The sequence below is a fragment of the Eublepharis macularius genome, chromosome 14 (genome assembly GCF_028583425.1).
Source record: "Eublepharis macularius isolate TG4126 chromosome 14, MPM_Emac_v1.0, whole genome shotgun sequence".
Classification (NCBI taxonomy): Eukaryota; Metazoa; Chordata; class Lepidosauria; order Squamata; family Eublepharidae; genus Eublepharis; species Eublepharis macularius.
Window position 1 is genome coordinate 51,405,531 of NC_072803.1, and position 19,030 is coordinate 51,424,560.

At 43.6% G+C, this 19,030-nt stretch overlaps 1 protein-coding gene across 1 annotated transcript in view; it reads left to right on the forward strand.

Annotated features, from left to right (window-relative positions):
• Positions 1-19,030, forward strand: part of PAPPA (pappalysin 1) — a 286,686-nt gene that overhangs the window by 55,242 nt on the left and 212,414 nt on the right. Inside the window, exons 3-5 of the mRNA XM_054998574.1 lie at positions 4,135-4,280; positions 15,976-16,269; positions 17,127-17,319. Coding sequence (XP_054854549.1) covers positions 4,135-4,280; positions 15,976-16,269; positions 17,127-17,319 — 633 coding nt within the window. The remainder of the gene's footprint in view (positions 1-4,134; positions 4,281-15,975; positions 16,270-17,126; positions 17,320-19,030) is intronic.

A 19,030-nucleotide genomic window follows, 5' to 3' on the forward strand; every position in this document is an offset into this window, starting at 1 on the left:
CCCAAGAGACCATAAAATAGCTTGTGGCTGTTTTCATTTTGGTTGACATGATACTGTAACATGCCCCATTCTTCCTGTTATGCATACCCAGAGGACCAATGGCTACATTGCCTTCTGTGGCAATTTTGCATATTTAATAGCTTAAGCAAGTGGCATTCGACCTGTCACATTGTTATCTCAGCTTCCAATGAAGAAGCTTTCCAGGTAGGCATACCAGGTGCATGCCTGTAGCGGGTGAAACCCCACCCCGACCCTCAATTCCCTGTGCTCCATGAATGGCAGTACAAAAATGGGGGAGCGGATGTAACATCACAGCTTCTGCAATGCCCCTCCTCCCCCTGGAGGCATGGGGCGGTCCGCCCTCCTTCCAAGGTTATCCTCTTTTCTATATTGCCTCTTTCCAAGCTCTGTGAGGTGGGTTAGGCTGAGAGCAAATGACTAGTCCGGGATTGCTCTGTGAGCTTCCTGACAGAGTTAGGATTTGAACCTGGATCTTCCAGTCCTAGTCCAATACTTTAGCAACTACAGCACACTGGCTTTCATGTGAACACTGCGATGTACAAAGAAAGAACTCCTGGAGTCTCACAGTTCACCCTCCATTTGTAGGATGTGGAAATCCCTGCTCAAGGAAGCTGATTGTGTGAGGTCTGTCTTCACACATTATGTTGTTTATACAAGTCAACTACTTTCACAAGCTGTTTCACATGCTGCATGAAGAAGTGTTGAGATCCAGCGGGCAGAGGGCTGGACTTGGATTTTGGAGATCAGAGCTGGCCCAACAGCTATGGTGGCACTGTGTTGCCTCAGCTTTCTGCTTGTAAACTGGGGATACTAGTAACCCAGTTCACACGTTTGCTGTGAGGGCATAGCTCAATAAATGCTGCAAAGCAAATGTGAAATTAAAATGTGCCATGTGATGATAAATTGGACTGAAAAGGGGGAAAGCCCTCAACTTCCTGGCCCAGTTGCAGTTCCCTCCCTCTGTTGGCATTGCTAGTTGACTTTCGCATTGTCTTTCCCATCGAGGACGTGCACTGCAGGTGGTGCTATGTATATTCTGCACCAAATTCAATTTTACAATCAGAGAAGCATGAATTATGCATGTTTGTGGCAGCGAATGCTTTGGATTGGCATAAATCAGCCCCTTTGTGCAATGCTACCCCCAGCACCATATTGCATCCAATTCTGGAAGGTCCTGTGTCTTGGGCTGGCCTTTTGAGCTGGCAGAAGAACTCCAGCAGGAACAAGGGAAAGCAAAGCAGAGCAAAACTCTGCTCAGCACCCTCTGCCTTCCTGATCCACTTTTTGGAAATAAAGTATAGGAGTTATTGGTTCTAACAGAAGGGAGGAACAGAGACGGATGCATCTATGGGGAAATCTGGGTGCAGAATCTGAGCTCCTCAAGATAACAAAATCTGCTCCGGGGATGAGTAAATATTCCCTACTTTATTTCTTTCCATATTGGTTCAATTTTTTTTTTGCCAATGACTTCAGTTCTCTGTGTTTTGCAGTTGGTTTCATAGATTTGTTTGTATCATGGACACAGTCAGTTTTCATACATGAGTTGTATCGTGTTGACCCCTATTATTGATATCATGCAACATACATATAATGCTGATTTATCAGTGCACAAATAAAGCTGAAACAAATACATTTAATGGGGCCCCCATCAGGATGGAGAAAGAAAATGATGAGCAAATAAAGAATCACAGGTTTTATTTGCACCAGAGAGAAACTGAGCATTTAAGATGCCCCCCTCCAGCTTTGGTACTTGCAATTAGTAATCCAAATTTGTTTGAAAGTACGTGTAGTGTGTACCAAAGCTGGAAAATATGTACATTGTCAAATGTATAAATACATATCGACAACAACAACAACAAAGCCTTTATTGGCATATCTCAGGTTATCAATGCAGTACACAAATATAGAGGTAACAAGGGTAGTTTGAGTATAAACAGACATTTTTCAATCGATCCTTGATTACCAGACTTAAAAATAAGGCTACCTTTTCAGTTATTTCGGATGACGAATCATTCAGAAGATGGTACACCATTAAGGCCTCCGAATGACCCAGCATATTAAGTAAAATTGGGTCTAAGAGATTAGAGCGAATATCAGCATACTGGGAACAATGACGTAAAATATGAGGAACCGACTCAACTGAGTTTGAATTACAAGCCCAAAGTCTTGCAGAATATGTGATCTTATTATATCTGCCATAGGTGACTGCTGAATGGATAGCATTGCACCTAGCGAGTGCGAACACTCTGCACATTTGTGGGGTATAAGAGGCAGATAGGTAAGAAGCCAGTCGGCCAGTCATTAAAAGGATTTCAAAATTCAGAGGGGAGCAGGATTTTTGGGCAGAACTGGCAAGCTTTTGCAATTCAATGTCCAAAATTCTGCACTTAATCAAATGATGAGCGTACATATTAGGAGGATTGCAGGTGGTGCAATTTCCCTTTATACGTAATGGCTGGAAAGACCATGAAGCCAGGCAAAGCAGTTCAATGGCTCACAAAGTTGTCTTCGAAATGCCAGTTTCTTGAGTTTGAACGCTGAGTATCTGATACTCTTGGTATTTTCCCATGAGGTGATTGCCTGCGTTGCTAATGAGGCATCACAAGAGGAACAGCAGGTTTGCATTTTAGTGCCCAGACCAGTTTCAGCATCCCCTTTCCCTTTGATTTTCACCCTCTCCTTCCATTCTTCCAGCTTCCCTTCTGCTTAAAACACATCTACACACTTTACTTTTTCCCTTGTCTTTTCAGAAACTTGGACTCCACTGGTGATTTTAAACTGTGACATCTCTCAGTGGAAAGAGTGAAAAGGGTCAGCTTGAACTTTATAAAGTCTTTTTGTTATAAAATGGCCATGGGAGGATTTTTATTGAACAGGCATACAGGTGGGCAAAGACTTGCCAGCAGCACCCCAGAATCAGCTGCATCTTTCCAAGAGACTTCTTAGAAAGCTGTCCAGCTTTTTTTTCAGAGAGTTCCCTGAAACCTTGGAAAGCCTTCAAAATGCCACCCACTGCCTCCAGCTTCCTTCCTTCCCATCCTTTGTGAGCATGATCATAATCTTTCCGTGTTCCCAAAACTTACCTTGCAGCAACAATAGTGGGAGGGAAGGTATGGAAAGGAGGGCTGGGACACTGGGCTTCAGTGGTCCAAAAGGTCTGCCTGACAAGTCATTCTTCCCAGAGCAAAGATTTCAGGCTGACACGACTGAACAAAAATCCTGCCCTGCATGTAGAAAGTTTGAAGGCAGCATCTGGACTTAAGCTAGGCTAGAGTCCTTCTCCCAGACATGTATTCTTCTTTGAGGAGCAGAATTTGTACAGAGAGGCCTTCAGTCAAACTCCCCACCTCTAAAGGTAGTACAGCCCAGGCTCAGATTTACCATTTCAGTGGGAACTCAACCTGAAATGCAGTTGCTTGCTGGGTATATTTAAGGGCAAGCTTGCTTGCTTGCATTAGCTGTCCTTCAGACATCTGTGGTTGGCTTGTATAGTTTGCCCTCTGTTACCCCAATTAGCACCTTTTTCCAGTTGAAAGTTAGCACCTTTATGGCTGTCTCTTCCCAAAGGGGAAAAAAATAGTGACTGTGGTGGTTTGAGAACTGGTAGCAGTTAAGAGAATGAGTTGTGATCCATAAGGTTGCTGCATTAAAATGTACATGAACACATGGAACTGCCTTATACTGAATCAGACCATTGGTCCATCGTGGTCAGTATTGTCTGCTCAGACCGGCAGCAGCTCTCCAGGGTCTCTGGTGGCAGTCTTTCACAAAACCTACTGCCTGATTCTCTTAACTGGAGATGCTGGAGATTGGACCTTGGATCTTCTGCAAGCCAAGCAGGTGATATGCTACTGAGCCATGGCCTCCCCTCTTAAAATTCTCAGGTAACTGTGAGCAGGTTGCCCTCTCTCAGCCTCAGTTACCCCCTATTATACAGGATGACACTGGCCTACCTTACAGCACTGTCGAAAGGATGGCTGGGGAAATGTAGCCTCATCTTATGCAAATTTCTCCTTATTGTAATACTTCCCAGATGTTAACATATTTTAAGAGGCCTTTCCTCTTTCCTGAGCATTGCTCACACTTGTCTGCCCTGTCTTCCTTCTATTTCAGAGCTTATTTAGATGTCAAAGAACTCAAGAACCTCCTTAATCTGGATGGGTCAACACATCTCAACATCTTCTTTGCTAACTCCTCCGAAGAAGAGCTGGCTGGGGTGGCCACCTGGCCCTGGGACAAGGAAGCATTGCTACACTTAGGTGAGTCTAGATCATAGACCATGCTCCAAGTTTTCAGATGCGGGGGCTGGGTAAGATGTCCTCTATAAGCCCCAGAGATGCGGGGGCTGGGTAAGATGTCCTCTATAAGCTCCAGAGATGCATACTGCACCCTTGAAAAGATGCGCACTCACATCTTCTCCTGGAGGAAGAAATGGAATAGGGTTTCCAGTCCCTGGTGGGAGTAGGGGATCCCCTGCTCCCACCCTCTGCCTCCCACCACCACTCACCTGGCTGGTGGAGTGAAAAGACGGGGGAATGGGTCTCCCAGAGCACACTTCTGGCACAGCACAACAATATCACTTCCAGGAGTGACGGCATTGCACTGGCCATGGGAATAGTCCATGCTTCATGCCGGGCCAGTTTGGGCCCCCCAAAATCAGTCCAACACAGAGCATGGGAGCACTGCCACAGACTGCATGATGGCATCACCCCCAGACTTCAAGAGGTGAGCGCCAGGTTTCCCACCCTTTCCATTGGGAGGGTAAGGGGACTGGTCAACTGTAGAGGGGAGCATAGCCCCGTGGGTGCTGGCAAAATCAGAAGGGGTGCAAGAGCATTCCCACTCCACTTCCTGCAATTGCTTCTCCCAGCATGAAAAAAGGAGATTTCCCCAGAGATTCCAGTGACATCACAGACCCCTTTAGGGATGATCTCCTACGTTATGCATGGGCCACACATTTCTGGTAGATAGTGGGCTGTCTGCCATGCTATGAGCAATGAGGAATGCCCTGCCATGTCAAACCTTGACACTGACCCTGCTCAGACATGAGAACTGCCTCCTTTGACTCATCCTTTAGTGAAGAAGGAAAGGCCGGGGAAGATTAACCTTAAAACTGATCTCTTATCATTCCAGTAATAGTCTTAAAGAGTCAAGGGGATTTAGAAAGAAAAACAAAACGCAAAAATGTTCACCATTCCCAGCTTCCTGGCTTACAACCAGGAAAATATTAGATTATAAACCCAAAGCATATTATGGTATTTCTGAAATGATGTCAGGCTGAAAATATTTCACCTTTTTCAGTGAGGCTGCTTTGTAGGGCATCTTCTTCATGTGCATAATTTGTAAGGGGGTGGGAGGAGAGGGAGGAGGGAACAGATTCACAAAATGCGAGGAGGAGGGAATGCTGAGCAATGATTTATTAGCCTCTGCCTGTTGCTCAGCATGTATGCAACTAATTTCCTTGTCCAAAGTGGATGCTCTGTTAACAGCCTCCATATTTCATGGCAGGCAATCAAGTTTTGGAGATGGATGGTTTAGAGTCATTTGGTACTAGGCATCGTGGTCAAGGTGGGACAGTGAGCGACTGCGCTTGGAAAGAGAGGTTCTCCAACTCAAGGTTTTTGAAGCTGGATCCTGAAGTGAAGCAGTCAGCACATCCTAAAATAGTAAAGAGTCCAGTAGCACCTTTATGACTAGCCAATTGATGCATCTGACAAAGAGAGCTGTGGTTCTTGGAAGCTTATGCTACAATAAAGTTGGTAAGTCTTAAAGGTGCTACTGGACTCTTTACTATTTTGCAACTACAGACTCACATGGCTAACTCCTCTGGATCTATCAGCGTATCCTGCATCTATTGACCAAGCAATGAAGCCAGGCTTCTAATATTTATATCAGTTTGGCCAGCTTGGAGCCTTCATGCTACCTGGATATCTCAGGGGCCAACATTTCATACATGCCTGTACCCGAAGAGAATTTCAGATAGGTAGCCATGTTGGTCTGCAGTAGAACAGCAAGATTCGAGTCCAGTGACACTTCAGAGACTAACAAGATTTTCAGGGTATAAGCTTTCGAGGATCAAAGCTCCCTTCTTCAGATACTTGAAGAAGGGTTGTATCTGAAGAGTGCTTTGAGGTTTAAGCAGGCACAATTAAGCCCATGATGGTACACTATGTCCCAGTATCTCACCCAGAAGTTCCCAGTTCAAATGTCAGAGCCCCCCCAGGAGACTGGGAGTCCTGTGTTTATTTATGTAAACAATTCACGAATGGCTTCTATGGATGTCCATAGAAGCAGCTCCTGAGGAAGATAGAAACAATAGCAATAAAATAAATCTAAAGTAAAAAGCAGCTTACAATATCGTAGCATCACAACCCAGTTTTTCAACAAATTAAACATCAGAAAAAGCAGATTGGTGCATACCATTTAAATGATCTTGAACCCAGGTGGCCTACGAAAGAGCATAACATAATTGGTTTCCAGAATTATTCTCAGCCACATTTCTTCTGGGATTCTGAACTTACAAAATACCTTGTGTCTGAAATAAAACATGAGAAATCCTCTGTTGTCCAGTTCTCCCCCTTCCAAATGGATTGTTTTGTATTTGCAGTACGTCCTAACAAAAGGAATCTTAAAAGTATACCTTAATCAGGAGCAAATGAGAAAAGAATTTTGAAACTCTTTATGTATTAGGCAAATATAATTAATGTAGCACTACATTTTCCTGTGGCCCAATCTTGCTGTGCCTGCTGCTAAAATTCCAGCATTTGGTTTTGAAAGCCCCGTTCTTGTTGTCATAAATCCACAGATAATTTGAAAATGAGAGTGTAAAACCAAAAAAAAAAAAATTAAGCAAAGGATGGAGAAGGCTTCTGAACAAAAGGTGACCTGTCATTTTCCTGTGCCATTAACCCAATTCCAGAGGAGTTAGCCGTGTTAGTCTGTAGTTGCAAAATAGTAGAGTCCAGTAGCACCTTTAAGACTAACCAACTTTATAGTAGCACAAGCTTTTGAGAACTACAGCTCTTTTAGCTGTGGTTCTCGAAAGCTTATGCTACAATAAAGTTGGTTAGTCTTAAAGGTGCTACTGGACTCTTTACTATCAAGCCAATTGTCAGCCATGCAGCGAGAACAAAAAAGCTGCTTACTTATCTACATGAGTGGGAACATACTGGATGCAATGAATGCTTCCAAAATTCTCTTTGTCCACATTTCTCCCTAGATTTTGGAGTCTCAAGTTACTGGTTCTTGATTCCAACCTGAAAGCCAGGTATTTGGAACATTCTATTGTTCTCCAATACTTGTTTCCAAAATTTTGATAGAGAGCTGTACATGTGCTGTTCCCTCTTCTTCTATCAGGTGTAGTGATGAAGAAGAGAAGCCATCTATTGCAGGCATTGAAGAGGGCCCAGTCCTATAGGAGAGAGCTCCAGTCTTAAGAATGAGAGGAATGGAATAGAGGGAAGGACATGTGCTCAACTCTAGCCATTGCTGGTGGCAAAGCCCACAGTGGGGGAGACTTTCACAGCCCCATACCTTACAGCATTTGTTGAGCTGGATTGGATGCAAAAGATTTGAGGGTGGGGCATCTTTTTTATGAATGTAAGTTGGGGAATTTTAGTGTAGAGGAAAATAGATATGAAGGGGGGATATGTCAGAGGTTTGCAAAACTACAAATGGTATTGAGGAAGAGAATGGAGGGAATCGATTCTGTCTTCTGTCAAAACATCAAGAGCATACAATGAAGCGGACTGACAGCAGCTTCAGAATGAACAAAAGCAAGCATAATCAGTTCTGGAATTCATTCTTGCAGGAGTCTGTAAACAGCCGCTGGCTCTAAAAACATATTATGAATATGCCTATCAGTGGCTACTAGCCAGGATTGCTAAAAAACCGATCCATCTAGCTTTACTTGTAGACCTTGCTCTTAGGAGTAATCCCAATCAAACCATGTAGAGTCCCAAAGGGCTCTCTTCCAAGGGGGTGAATGGGCAGTGGGAGGGTTATGGGGTGCTCAAGAGAAAACGGGTGTGGGGAGCAGGGTAAGTTCAGTTTTCAAGTATGTCATTTGTTAGTGCCACATCCTTGCTGGTTTAAAGTTCTTTTCCCATGAGGACATTTGAAACATTTTACACTGCAATCCTAAGCAGAGTTACTCCAGCCTGAGCCTATTGAAAGCAATTGGCTTAGACCGGAGTAACTTTTCTTAGGATTGCACTGTTAATCTTGAAGAAAATGTGACTAAGGAGAGGCATAAGTTTGGGGAATCTTAAAGGCTGTGGAGACAGTGAAAAGTGAGGAGTGTTTTTTTCTCACAAAACCCCAAGAAGGTGCATGTGGGGTACAGGGATCAAGTCTCCTGCTATAACTATACCTGTAACTGTAACTATAGCAGGAGATCTCCCAGCAATTCTGCCTCTTCCCCACAGGTGCTTCAAAGGGCAGCGGGAGGGAAATGGGAAGGAGGGGAAGGGTCGTTGCATCATGTGACATCACTTTTAGTACAAACCAGAAGTAATGTCACTTCCACTTTTCACCAGAAGTGCTGTCATGTGCTGGTGCACCTGTCCCCATACCCAAATCCTCTTAGCAGGTTGCCAGAGTGTGGGGAAGTCACCCAATGTACCTAGAGTGTGGGGAAGTCACCGAAGGGGGGGGGGAATCAATGTTAAACTCAGAGGAGAAAAACAAATGTTTCTTTATATCACCCTTATTTGTTATCAAGGAATTCGTTATCACAAGACATGGCCACTGATTTCAAATAACGAACAGTGTAGGCCTGTCAATGGCTATTAACATCTACATGGAACCTCTGGGTTTAAAAGCAGATCCTCTGCTTATCAGCTAATTGGGTCAGACCATGAAGGATGTCCATCACCATCCTCCTCTCTTTGATCTTCCCAGCCCTTGCTAGCCACAGTTGAAGACAGGGTGCCAATGAGATGGACCTTGACTCCCTGATTACTCTAAGACAGCCCGTGTGTATACAGTTGGTACACGCACAGGCTCTGTTAAGAACTAAGCAATTAAACCTGAAGTTGCCTAATGCTGAACCAAAGTATTGGTCCCATCTAGTGTTTGTTCTCAGTAGCAGTATATTTCCAAAGTCACAAAAATGAGAAAGGTACTTACAGCCTGAGATCCTTTGACAATCTCGTGGTTCAAATACAGGATCTTCTTTATACAAAGTATGTCGTTCACCACTAAGGTACAACCCCTCCTCTCTGAGGGTATGGAGGCTGGTGGTGAGTTTGAGCCCTTCCTTCTAGCTTTGAATAGCCCCCAATGCAGCAATTGGAAGACAGCCAAGAATTAGCCATGCACCCCTAGTTCCAGCTGCAGTTTCCTCCTTTTAACTTCAAATTGCCACTGATGGGGTCACTTGTGGAAAAGCTTCTGGGGAATTCCCTTCATCCCACCTATCTCAAGTTCATCTGAGAGTTTCCCACTCTCCTCTTTTGGACTGACATTAATGGGGCCATCAAAAGCAAGTCAGGCGTTAGTCAGCCACCTTCCATGGTTCCTGGATCCTGCTCCAACTGAGGAACTCTTCCCTAAGGAACATTTAGGTATTGGACTTGAATTATATTCTTTGGTTATTGTTGTTGTTCATTAGAATTTGATTCCTTTTTGCTGCTTTGGAAGCTACATTTTGGCTGGAAAAGTAGGATAACAATATTATGAATGCATAAAGTTCCCAAGTATATGAAAATGACTAGGGCGAGAATGGTGTGTTTAATGGATAGTTGCAGGTTTTTGTTGTCGTTCAAAGAAATGTGCCAGACAGTATCAGCTTGTGCCACTTTCCACCAATTCTCCCCTCCCTCTGCTGATCCTCGTTAGGTGTTCCAGGGGGTCTGTTAACCTGCAGGAACAAGATTTCAGTGGGCCACAGCAGAACAGGTGGAGTCACTGCTCCCCCCTCTTAAGAAAAGGGTATTTAGGTTAGGTTATCTTAATAGCATGGCTGGGTATAGGCCATTTTCTGGTCTTCCTTACAACAACCCTGTAAACTAGTTCAGTATTATTATCTCCAGGTTATAAATAGCAATCTGAGACTGAGAAGATGTGGCTTGCCTTACCTAAGGCTATGTGTGAGTTCAAAGCAGTGGCGAGAGTGCATCTGGGGACATTCTTGTTTTATTTCTGCTTCCCTTTCCAAATGTGTGGACTTAGCTCTTCTATTGCTGATTTGCTGCCCCCCTCCCCCCGATGCTGCTGGTACGCACACTGTGTGTGCGTGATGAGTACCAACACACACACACACACACACCTTCTACCTTTTGGATATTTGACTAGAGTGAGCATGGCTAAATATGGTACTTTAAACAAAAATCACAGATAATTTCCTCTGTTCTCAGTTATTCTCTAAAGCACTGACCCAGGAAGGAGGGGGGCACCCCTACTGTGTCCTCAAAGCGAAAGTGCCTTGCCTGTAGCGGCAACGCACATAGATGCAAGCTCAGATAGGTTTTGTGCATGACTGGTGAAGTCTGGGAATTGCTAGCTAGAGGAGCAGCCAGATTCAATACAGATAACTAGATATTTTGGCTGCTTGGTGTTGTATTCTCCTGTAGCACCTCCTGCTGGGATAGCAACAGGCCATAGTTTAGTCTTTTCTATTGGTCATCCTTCCACTTACCTAACTTTGACCTATGGCAAACAGCTATTCTACCATCTTGAATTCAGCACATTGTCAGATTTTTCTTGCCCAAAGTAGAGAGACTTTTTTTTTTTCAGAAAAGCAAGGATTGAGGGGGCAGAATTAGGGGCAGTTTGAATTTGACTCAGAAATGAGGAAAAAAGTAGAAGGGAAAAGAAATTAATTTCCTGTTTTAACAGCCATCTCTGCCCTTTTTCTCCCTCCTTGGTGTTTAATCTTTCAATACCCCTTTTCCCCTCCCCTTTTCTTTCCATAAATCCAATATGTGTTTAATAACAAAGTAAAGTGAAATATGCACTGTTGTCCTGATCTAAGCTTCAGAATATAGATCATGCGGGTAAGGGAGACATCTTTTCGGGGGAGAAACTGTGATTGATTTAGATTCTTGACAGCTGTGAAAAATATACGTATCTCCCCCCCTCCCCGCAAAAAAATCTAAAAAGCAAAAAAAACAAAACAACCTGCTGTGCCACTTCTGCCCTGATAAAGTCAAGCCAACCTGTATTGTGATTTTTATCTGATGGCTTAGGGGAGGCTATTGCCAATATCTCTAGTGATGGGAAAAATACTTTTTTTTAAAAAAAAAGTATACTTTATAATAGGTTTGTTGCAAGATAACCAGCTTGGGCTGCTGTCTAGGTGATATTCACTCAGCTGGTATGGTCTATTGCCCTGATTTTTAAACTCTTTACTCATAGGGTACTTTAGAGCACAGATGTGGTGCTGAGATTAAAGCAGTGGTCCTTAATATGGGCCATACCTCCCCACGGGGACAGTTTACAAATCTTGGGGTGTCATTCTGAGGGCAAATTTGGGGTATTCTGGATTTTAGGCATCTCTTCCACATCTGTAATGGATTCTGACAGCTGGCAGGGGAGAGTAATATCCCAGTACTAGATTTCTCCCTTGGTCTTTTAGAAACGGAAATAGGAATCAAACCTAACATTTAAGGCCATCAGACACAAGGGTGTTATTGAATGTATGCCAAGATATATATATAAAATCTGAATTTTAAAAGTTACCTTATTTGGAATGTTGTTTTGATGTCCTAATTTGGGGGCTTGAATTTTGGAAGTTGTTCAACAATCAAGCTGTATACTGATGGCTCTCCACAGTGGCCACTGTGTGAGACAGGACACTGTACTAGGTGAACTACTGGTCTGATCCAGCAGGGCTTGTTTTATGTTACTAACCACTGGGTTAGATGATCCAACTAGAACTGGGAAGACCATCCCTCGTAGCCCCGCTCATCCATGATGCTCATTGGTTAACTCTGAGCCATTCATTTCCTCAGCTGAACCTACCTCACAGGATTGTTTTGAAGGTAAAATGAAGGAAGGGAGAAGCTTGTATGCTATCTTGAATTCCTTGGTGAAAGTGCAGGATAAAAATGAGATAGATGGGGGACTCTTTTTCAGGTTGATTTGGCTGCCAAAGAACCTCCTGTTGTGGAATGCAGAAGATTCTGGGTGAGTTTGCAACCTGTGTTGTTCTCTGTGCTTTAAAATTTCCAGGTTTATCTAGGACAATCCTACTTTCTGGTACCTCTCACTGGTAAAACCCTGTCCCGATTTTGCCTGTCACCAGGGGTGGGGGTGGGGGGGATCAGTCCACTCAATTAACTCTAGTCCAGGTGAATACGCATAAGATTTCAGCCACAATTCCTTACAGTGAGATGAATGAAAAGTAAGGAAACACCTCCTGTTTTTTGATGGTGCCCTTCTATTTACAATTTCTTAATACCATGAGAAGATCTCTGCTGGATCAGAACAATGGCCCATCTTGTCCAACATCCTGTCTCCCTCAGTGGCCAACCAGATGGACCTGAGAGGTCTCGCAAGAGGTTATGAAGGCAGTACTGGTAAAAGGTAGTACACTGCCTCTGAATGCAGAAGTCCCACTCAATTATCATGGAGTAAACCTCCATAAAAAATGAAGCCATCCATTGTAGAGTGAACAGGCCATAGCCAGTGAATTTCACCCATTAAGTATGCATTGTGCATTATGTGTATAAATTTATTAGGCAGCCACTTCTGAATAAATGTGTGCAAGATCAAGCTGCAATTGTTAATTCTATTAAACATTCTTAAGAGTTTTTTAAAAAATGTTTTTGTCAATTTACTAATATCCCTTGCCCTGGAAAACCAGTGCAGGACATGCTGCTGCATATGAAAATACAGTTTATAGCAAGCAGAGAAGCGCCTACAGCACTGCATAATGGTGTAGGCTGGGCTCAGGCATTGATTCTTGGTATATGGATAGACTTGCTGCAGGTGCATGAGGTTCTTCTCATCTCTGGTGTGTTGGAGGGTATGCTGGTCAGGCACATGCTAGGAGTTTTGAAGCTTGGGCTCCCAGTTGATTTTTCTTTCGGAATAACAGCCACAAGAGCCCAAGTTGTCTTAGGAATGTGGGAGAGGTTAACCCTTTAACCATGTGCCATCTTAACAGCAGCAGCAGCAACAACAACACTCAATTTATATACCACCTTTCAGGACAACTTAATGCCACACTCAGAGTGGTTTACAAAGTGTGCTGTTATTATCCTCATGACAGATAGGTGGGGCTGAGAGCATTCTGAGAGAGCTGTGACTGACCCAAGGTCACCCAACTGGCTTCAAGTGAAGGAGTGGGGAATTGAACCCGGTTCTCCAGATTAGAATCCTGCCGCTCTTAACCGCTACACCAAACTGGCTCTCTTCCTAACAGATCTATGTGAGTTTAGCCTATTGAAGTAATTAGCAGCTCTCCTGGCCATAAGCGGAATCCCACTCCCACACAAAGCAGTCTCAATCTGAATGGGCACACTACATGCTTGAATACACAACCTAGGACCCTCCAAACATGTCCCTGCAGATGTATATTCTCAGTACAGGTTGGTAGTGGTGGGCCAGTGTATGACTTAAGCTTGGATAAGATGGGAGGATGTGTTTGTACAGGGAGAAAAAGGAAAGGAAAGGAAAGCATGGAAAGAAGTGCCTGATCCTGCACTTAATGTTGATTAAAGAGTACCAGTGTTACATCAGTGTCAGTCCAAACTGCCTCTCTTAACCACTACACCAAACTGGCCCAACACTGCTAATGAAGCTATTTCTCTCCTAAGCCTTCTCTCTCATAGCGTCCTCTACACCTGTGGTACAGCACAAGACCAGCTTGCCTAGTCCTGGTGGGTTAGAACCTAGGGTGGGGATCAGTCTGAGCTAGACAGACCAACAGCCAAAAAGATCAAGGCAAGGGACAGCCTATCTGTTAGGTGGGAAGGCAACCCAGATAAGGACAGGATCTAACTGATAATCAGAAAGCCAAAGAAAGAGGCAAGGTCAGTGGCAGGGTTGCAGCACCACGGATAGCTCCCAGGGAGCAGAGAACTTGCTCTGGTGAATTCCCAAGCAGTTGCATGGCCTCCTGGCTATTCCTCTCCACACTCTTTCTGGGGAGTGGAGATTTTAAAGGGCTGACAATCTCATCTTCCCCCTTCCCCATAAATGTTCATTGATATGTTTTGGTGGGAGAATGTGAGAGCTTGGTTGAAGGATATACTCGTTTCTTGGCAGGGAGAGTATATCCTGCTCAGGCAGTCCATATTCGAGGTTCCAAGAACTAGTTCTCATGTAATATTTTATTTATTTTGTGTATTTTTTTGTATCCCACTATTCATCTAAGGAGCCGTAGGGAGCACACATGGCTCTCCTTCCTCCATTTTAGCCTCACAACAACCCATATCAATCTGCCTTATACTGAATCGGATCCTTGGTCCATTGACTTTCCCTGTGAGGTAGGTTAGTCTGAGAGAATGGCTGGCCCAACATCTCCCACAGCAAGCAGGAATCTAAAATTGGGTCTTCCAGTTCTAGTCCAACACTCTAACCACTCTACCACACTCTTCTGCATATCCCACCTGCCCCTGTCCCTTCTGTTCCATTTTCTCCTATGCCATTTGCTCAGAATCCGTGTGTATGAATTGGGATTATGATGACTCTTTTTCCTGAATGACCAAAACATGAACATTTTTTTTTATTAACAGCATTACTGATCCAGTGAAATAGCTATTGGGGCCATTTTACAGCCATGCCCCCACCTCACCCCGAGCCTTTAGCTGACACATTTAATTCATACAATTGCATTTATTCGGCCCACTGTACTTCTAGTTGAATAGCAGTAAAGTGAGTTGAAGTTAATTGTGAAGATTTAGTTTTTAGTTTCTACTCTTTCTTTGTGAAGGAGCACTCTAGCTAAAGGAAAGATATTTCTGTTCTGTTCTGTTGGGAGGAGTAAGTGCGGAAAGATTCTCAGCTCTTTCACACATGTGGAATAGTGCATTTTCAATCCACTTTTAATGCGCTTCAGTGATCTTTTTGCAAATAGATTTTGCTGTTTCACACAGTAAAATCCAGCTACAAAGTGCGCTGAGCATGGATTGAAAGTGCATTATTCAGTGTGTGTGAAATTTTCGTGGTTAATTCAGCAGTGAGCATATTATAGTAAAGTGATTTCCAGTACTAGGGGTACTTGCAGGAGTAAAGAAGAGTAAAGAGGCTCTTCTGCCCTCTGGCAGTTGATTACATGTGCCAAGTTCCTTCTCTCCAAGGGCAGGAAGAACTGTAGTTGAACTCAAGCTCGTGGTAAAGATGTCAAACCAAAGAAACGTCCCCTTCCACTGATCTGCAGTCTGTTCTGGTTGTGTGGTTGCTAGTTTCTGATCAAGGCACACACGTGCATTTTTACCCATTTTCCATTTCTGCGCTCCTTGTCAAAGATGACAGCTGCTTCAGAATATGTGTGGATGAGCGAACATTCCCTATTTTATTTGTTTTTATGTTTGTCTATATTTTTGTCCATTTCTATTGTCACCTTTTTGATGTGGAACTTGTTAGATGTATTTGTATTCTGGATTTTTTTAATATGTAATTTATGTGTTCATTGTATGTCATTTATACTGTAGCACCCACATAATGATTTCCTAATGCACAAAGGTTGAAAAATGCATACATTTTATGGTGGAAACATGGTGTAAAGAAACAGAAAAGGGTGTGGATATACAGAATCATGGATTCCACCTGCATTGGAGAGAAGTGAAATTGAATTGGGGGATTTGGGGATAAAACCACAGGAATGAAAAAAAATGATGTGATTCTTAAAGCAGAACAAATGGTGCCAAGAAGCAGATGCAGGCATTTCTGTCTTAGTTGCGTCATACCTGGTGGAATGAATTCTCCCACGCACCGTCTTTTCCATCCCTTTAAGGTTTCGGACATGCAATGTGAAAACAGTTGTCCCACTTTCTTTCTGCACAGGGGGAATTGTTTTGAATCCTTCCTTCTATGGCGTACCGGGCCACACACACACAATGATCCACGAAATAGGCCATAGCCTGGGGCTCTACCACGTCTTCCGAGGAATCTCTGAGATCCTCTCCTGCAGTGATCCCTGCATGGAAACAGAACCTTCATTTGAGACCGGGGACCTCTGCCACGACACCAACCCAGCTCCAAAACACAAGGTCTGTGGTGACCCGTCTCCAGGCAACGACATGTGTGGCTTCCGCAGCTTTCAGAACACACCATATAACAACTTCATGAGCTACACAGGTACTCCACCCTATCTTTTTTCCAGCTGGGATAATTTCTGAATAGAGCTGGAAGCAGTGGAAGGGACTGTGGAGAAAGTATTTGTCATGAGAGGCTAAAAACAAGTTAAGTGTACAACTTTTGCCTGAGTAAATAGTTCTTTCAAAATAGCTCCATAACCATACAAGACTCAAGTCTGCCCAATCACACATATGGGAGAGGTCTAGTTTTTTGAGAAAGGTGTACATGGGTGATGGAAACTTAATTTTTCCCCATCTACAACTTACCTTCATACAATGTTTCAGTCTGCCAGGAGTTTTGTTTTTCTTAGCTGGACTCTGATACCGAAATTAGGCACAACTGGAAGAAAAACCCTTGGGGAGGAGGCTATGAGGATGGGAGTGGTGGAAGGGGTTCAACTCCATCCACCTGCATGCTTTCTTTCTTCTAAAATTTGGACTCCACTTTATCTGTGATTGGGGCAGACTTGGACTTACAGAATGGGCCTGCTACTGTCTTACCTTGATAAGCTATTGGGTGTTGAGGGATAAGCATCGTGGTTCAGTGCAGGGTTCCTTTTTTTTCCCTTTTCCTTTTCTCTTCTTACTCTGTTCTCTTTCTTTCTGCTTTCTTCTTTCTTCCACCTATTGAGAAACCCCAAAGTAAAACTCGTTTGGGAGATTTAAGCCTGCGGAATATGAAATTTTATGAAGCCACTGGATTCTTCTCAAAAGCGTGGGGAGGGAGGATAACCAACACTGCATTTTCCCTAGATAAGAGGTTCATTCCATGGTGCCAGATGAGCCTATCCCAGCACCCATGATAGGTGCAATGCTTCCATGTTCACAAGATCGCAATTCTCTCTCCATCTTGTCCAGATGATGACTGCACCAATTCCTTCACACCCAATCAGGTGGCTCGAATGCACTGCTATTTGGACCTGGTGTACCAGGGTTGGCAACCTGTCGAGAAGCCTGCTCCCATAGCTATTTCACCACAGATTGTGGATCGGACAGAGACCTCAGTCACCTTGGAGTGGTTTCCACCCATCGACCAGCACTTCTTTCAAAGGTGAACAAGAGAGATAATAAGCTTGTGCTATCCAACTTCAAAATATGGTGTGACCTGGGGCAGCATGGAAAAGATTTTGCCTTTCTTTTAAAAAAACCCGACACATTTAAACGCTTCTATACTGCTTTTCTTTATCCCATGGCAAACTCAAGGCAGTTCACATAAAAACATTCAGTAGTCCTTAACTTTACTATACCAATAACATAAAAGCCAATATCCTAAAACCAGCAAATCTGAATGCCACTTAACTGATGAATTAATTTAGCTTAAAAGCCCTGTTGAAAAAGACCGTTTTACGTAGCTGGAGGAAAACAGGGAGAGAGGGCATAGCTTGGACCTCCATTGGCAGCTTTTGCTACAGCTCCAGAGGTCTGCAAAAGTCCTGGAATGGGCCACCACAGTTCACACTTTCCTATAGGAGGGGGTGAAGAGAAGGCAGCACAATGAATGCAGTTGCACATACACTCATACAAGGAGAAGTGTTCTTTCAGGTATGGACGCCACGCCATGCAAGACTTTAACGATTAAAACAAGAACCTTTAATTGAGCCTGGAAAAAAGCAATACAAGCACACTAAAACTGCAGTAACATGTTGACAATAATGAGAAGTCAAACTAACGGCAGAGTCCAGGTTCTCTTTAAGAGGAGCCCTATACTCAACATGTTGCAATAATCCAGTCTCAAGGTTATCCTGGCACAGACTAGCTTGGCTGAACCCAAATATGGAGCCAGTTTATGTTTCAGATAGAAATGAAAGGGGGCGCTTCTGCAAACAGTGCTAATCCCTTTCTCCATCTACAGAGCCAGTCCAGTAGTATCCTTTTTATGTGATATGCCAAAAATATAGTTATCCCATCCAATGTAGGCAGCACAGCTGTATCTAGACTATCACCCCTCCCAACCAGCATCACTCCTGTCATATCTGGGATTAGTTTCAGCTTGTTCCCCCTTAGCTACTTGACTGCAGCATTCAGGCAATGGCCTAGAACAGAAGCAACAGCTTTTGGATACTTAGTTAAAGAAATGTAGAGCTTGATGTCTTCAGCATACAGATGACAGCCTGTCCCAAAGCTGCATATGGTTTAGTTTATGCTGGAGTTTTAAACAAAAATATTTTTAAAAAAACATTGGTGAGGGGTTTGACCCCTGGGGCACCTCATATTTTAGCACCCAGGAGGGCATCTCAGCATCTCCACTTTCTGTGCAGGAAACAAACAGAAAAGATGAAACCCTTGGAGCACCACACGTTTCAAACTGATTTCATTCTCTGATCCGCAAGAATTAAATGGCCCTCCTATCAAAAGCTGCTGACAAATCTAAGAGAATCAACAAAGAGTGGTTGCCTCTGTCCATCTGAAAAGGAAGATTGTACTCCAGTGCCACTAAAGCTATTTCTATCCCCAAACCAAGCTGAAGCCAGATTGAAATGGCTCAGAGGCAACATGTCATCCTAGAAAAACCACTTCCACCTGCTCAGTTACCCCCCCGCCCCTGCAATGGTATGTTTCTAAACACCCTTAGGCACAGATGGCTTTTTCACTACAGATCTAATAACTGGTTTCTTGGTTACATCTTCTGCCTTTGTACTCTGGTTGTGGCCTTCCCAGAAGCATCTTGCTAGCTGTTGTCAGAAACAGGATGTGTGGCTAAATGGCCTTTGGATTTGATCTCACAGGGCTCTTCTTAGTTAGAACTTTATATAGGTAAAGCA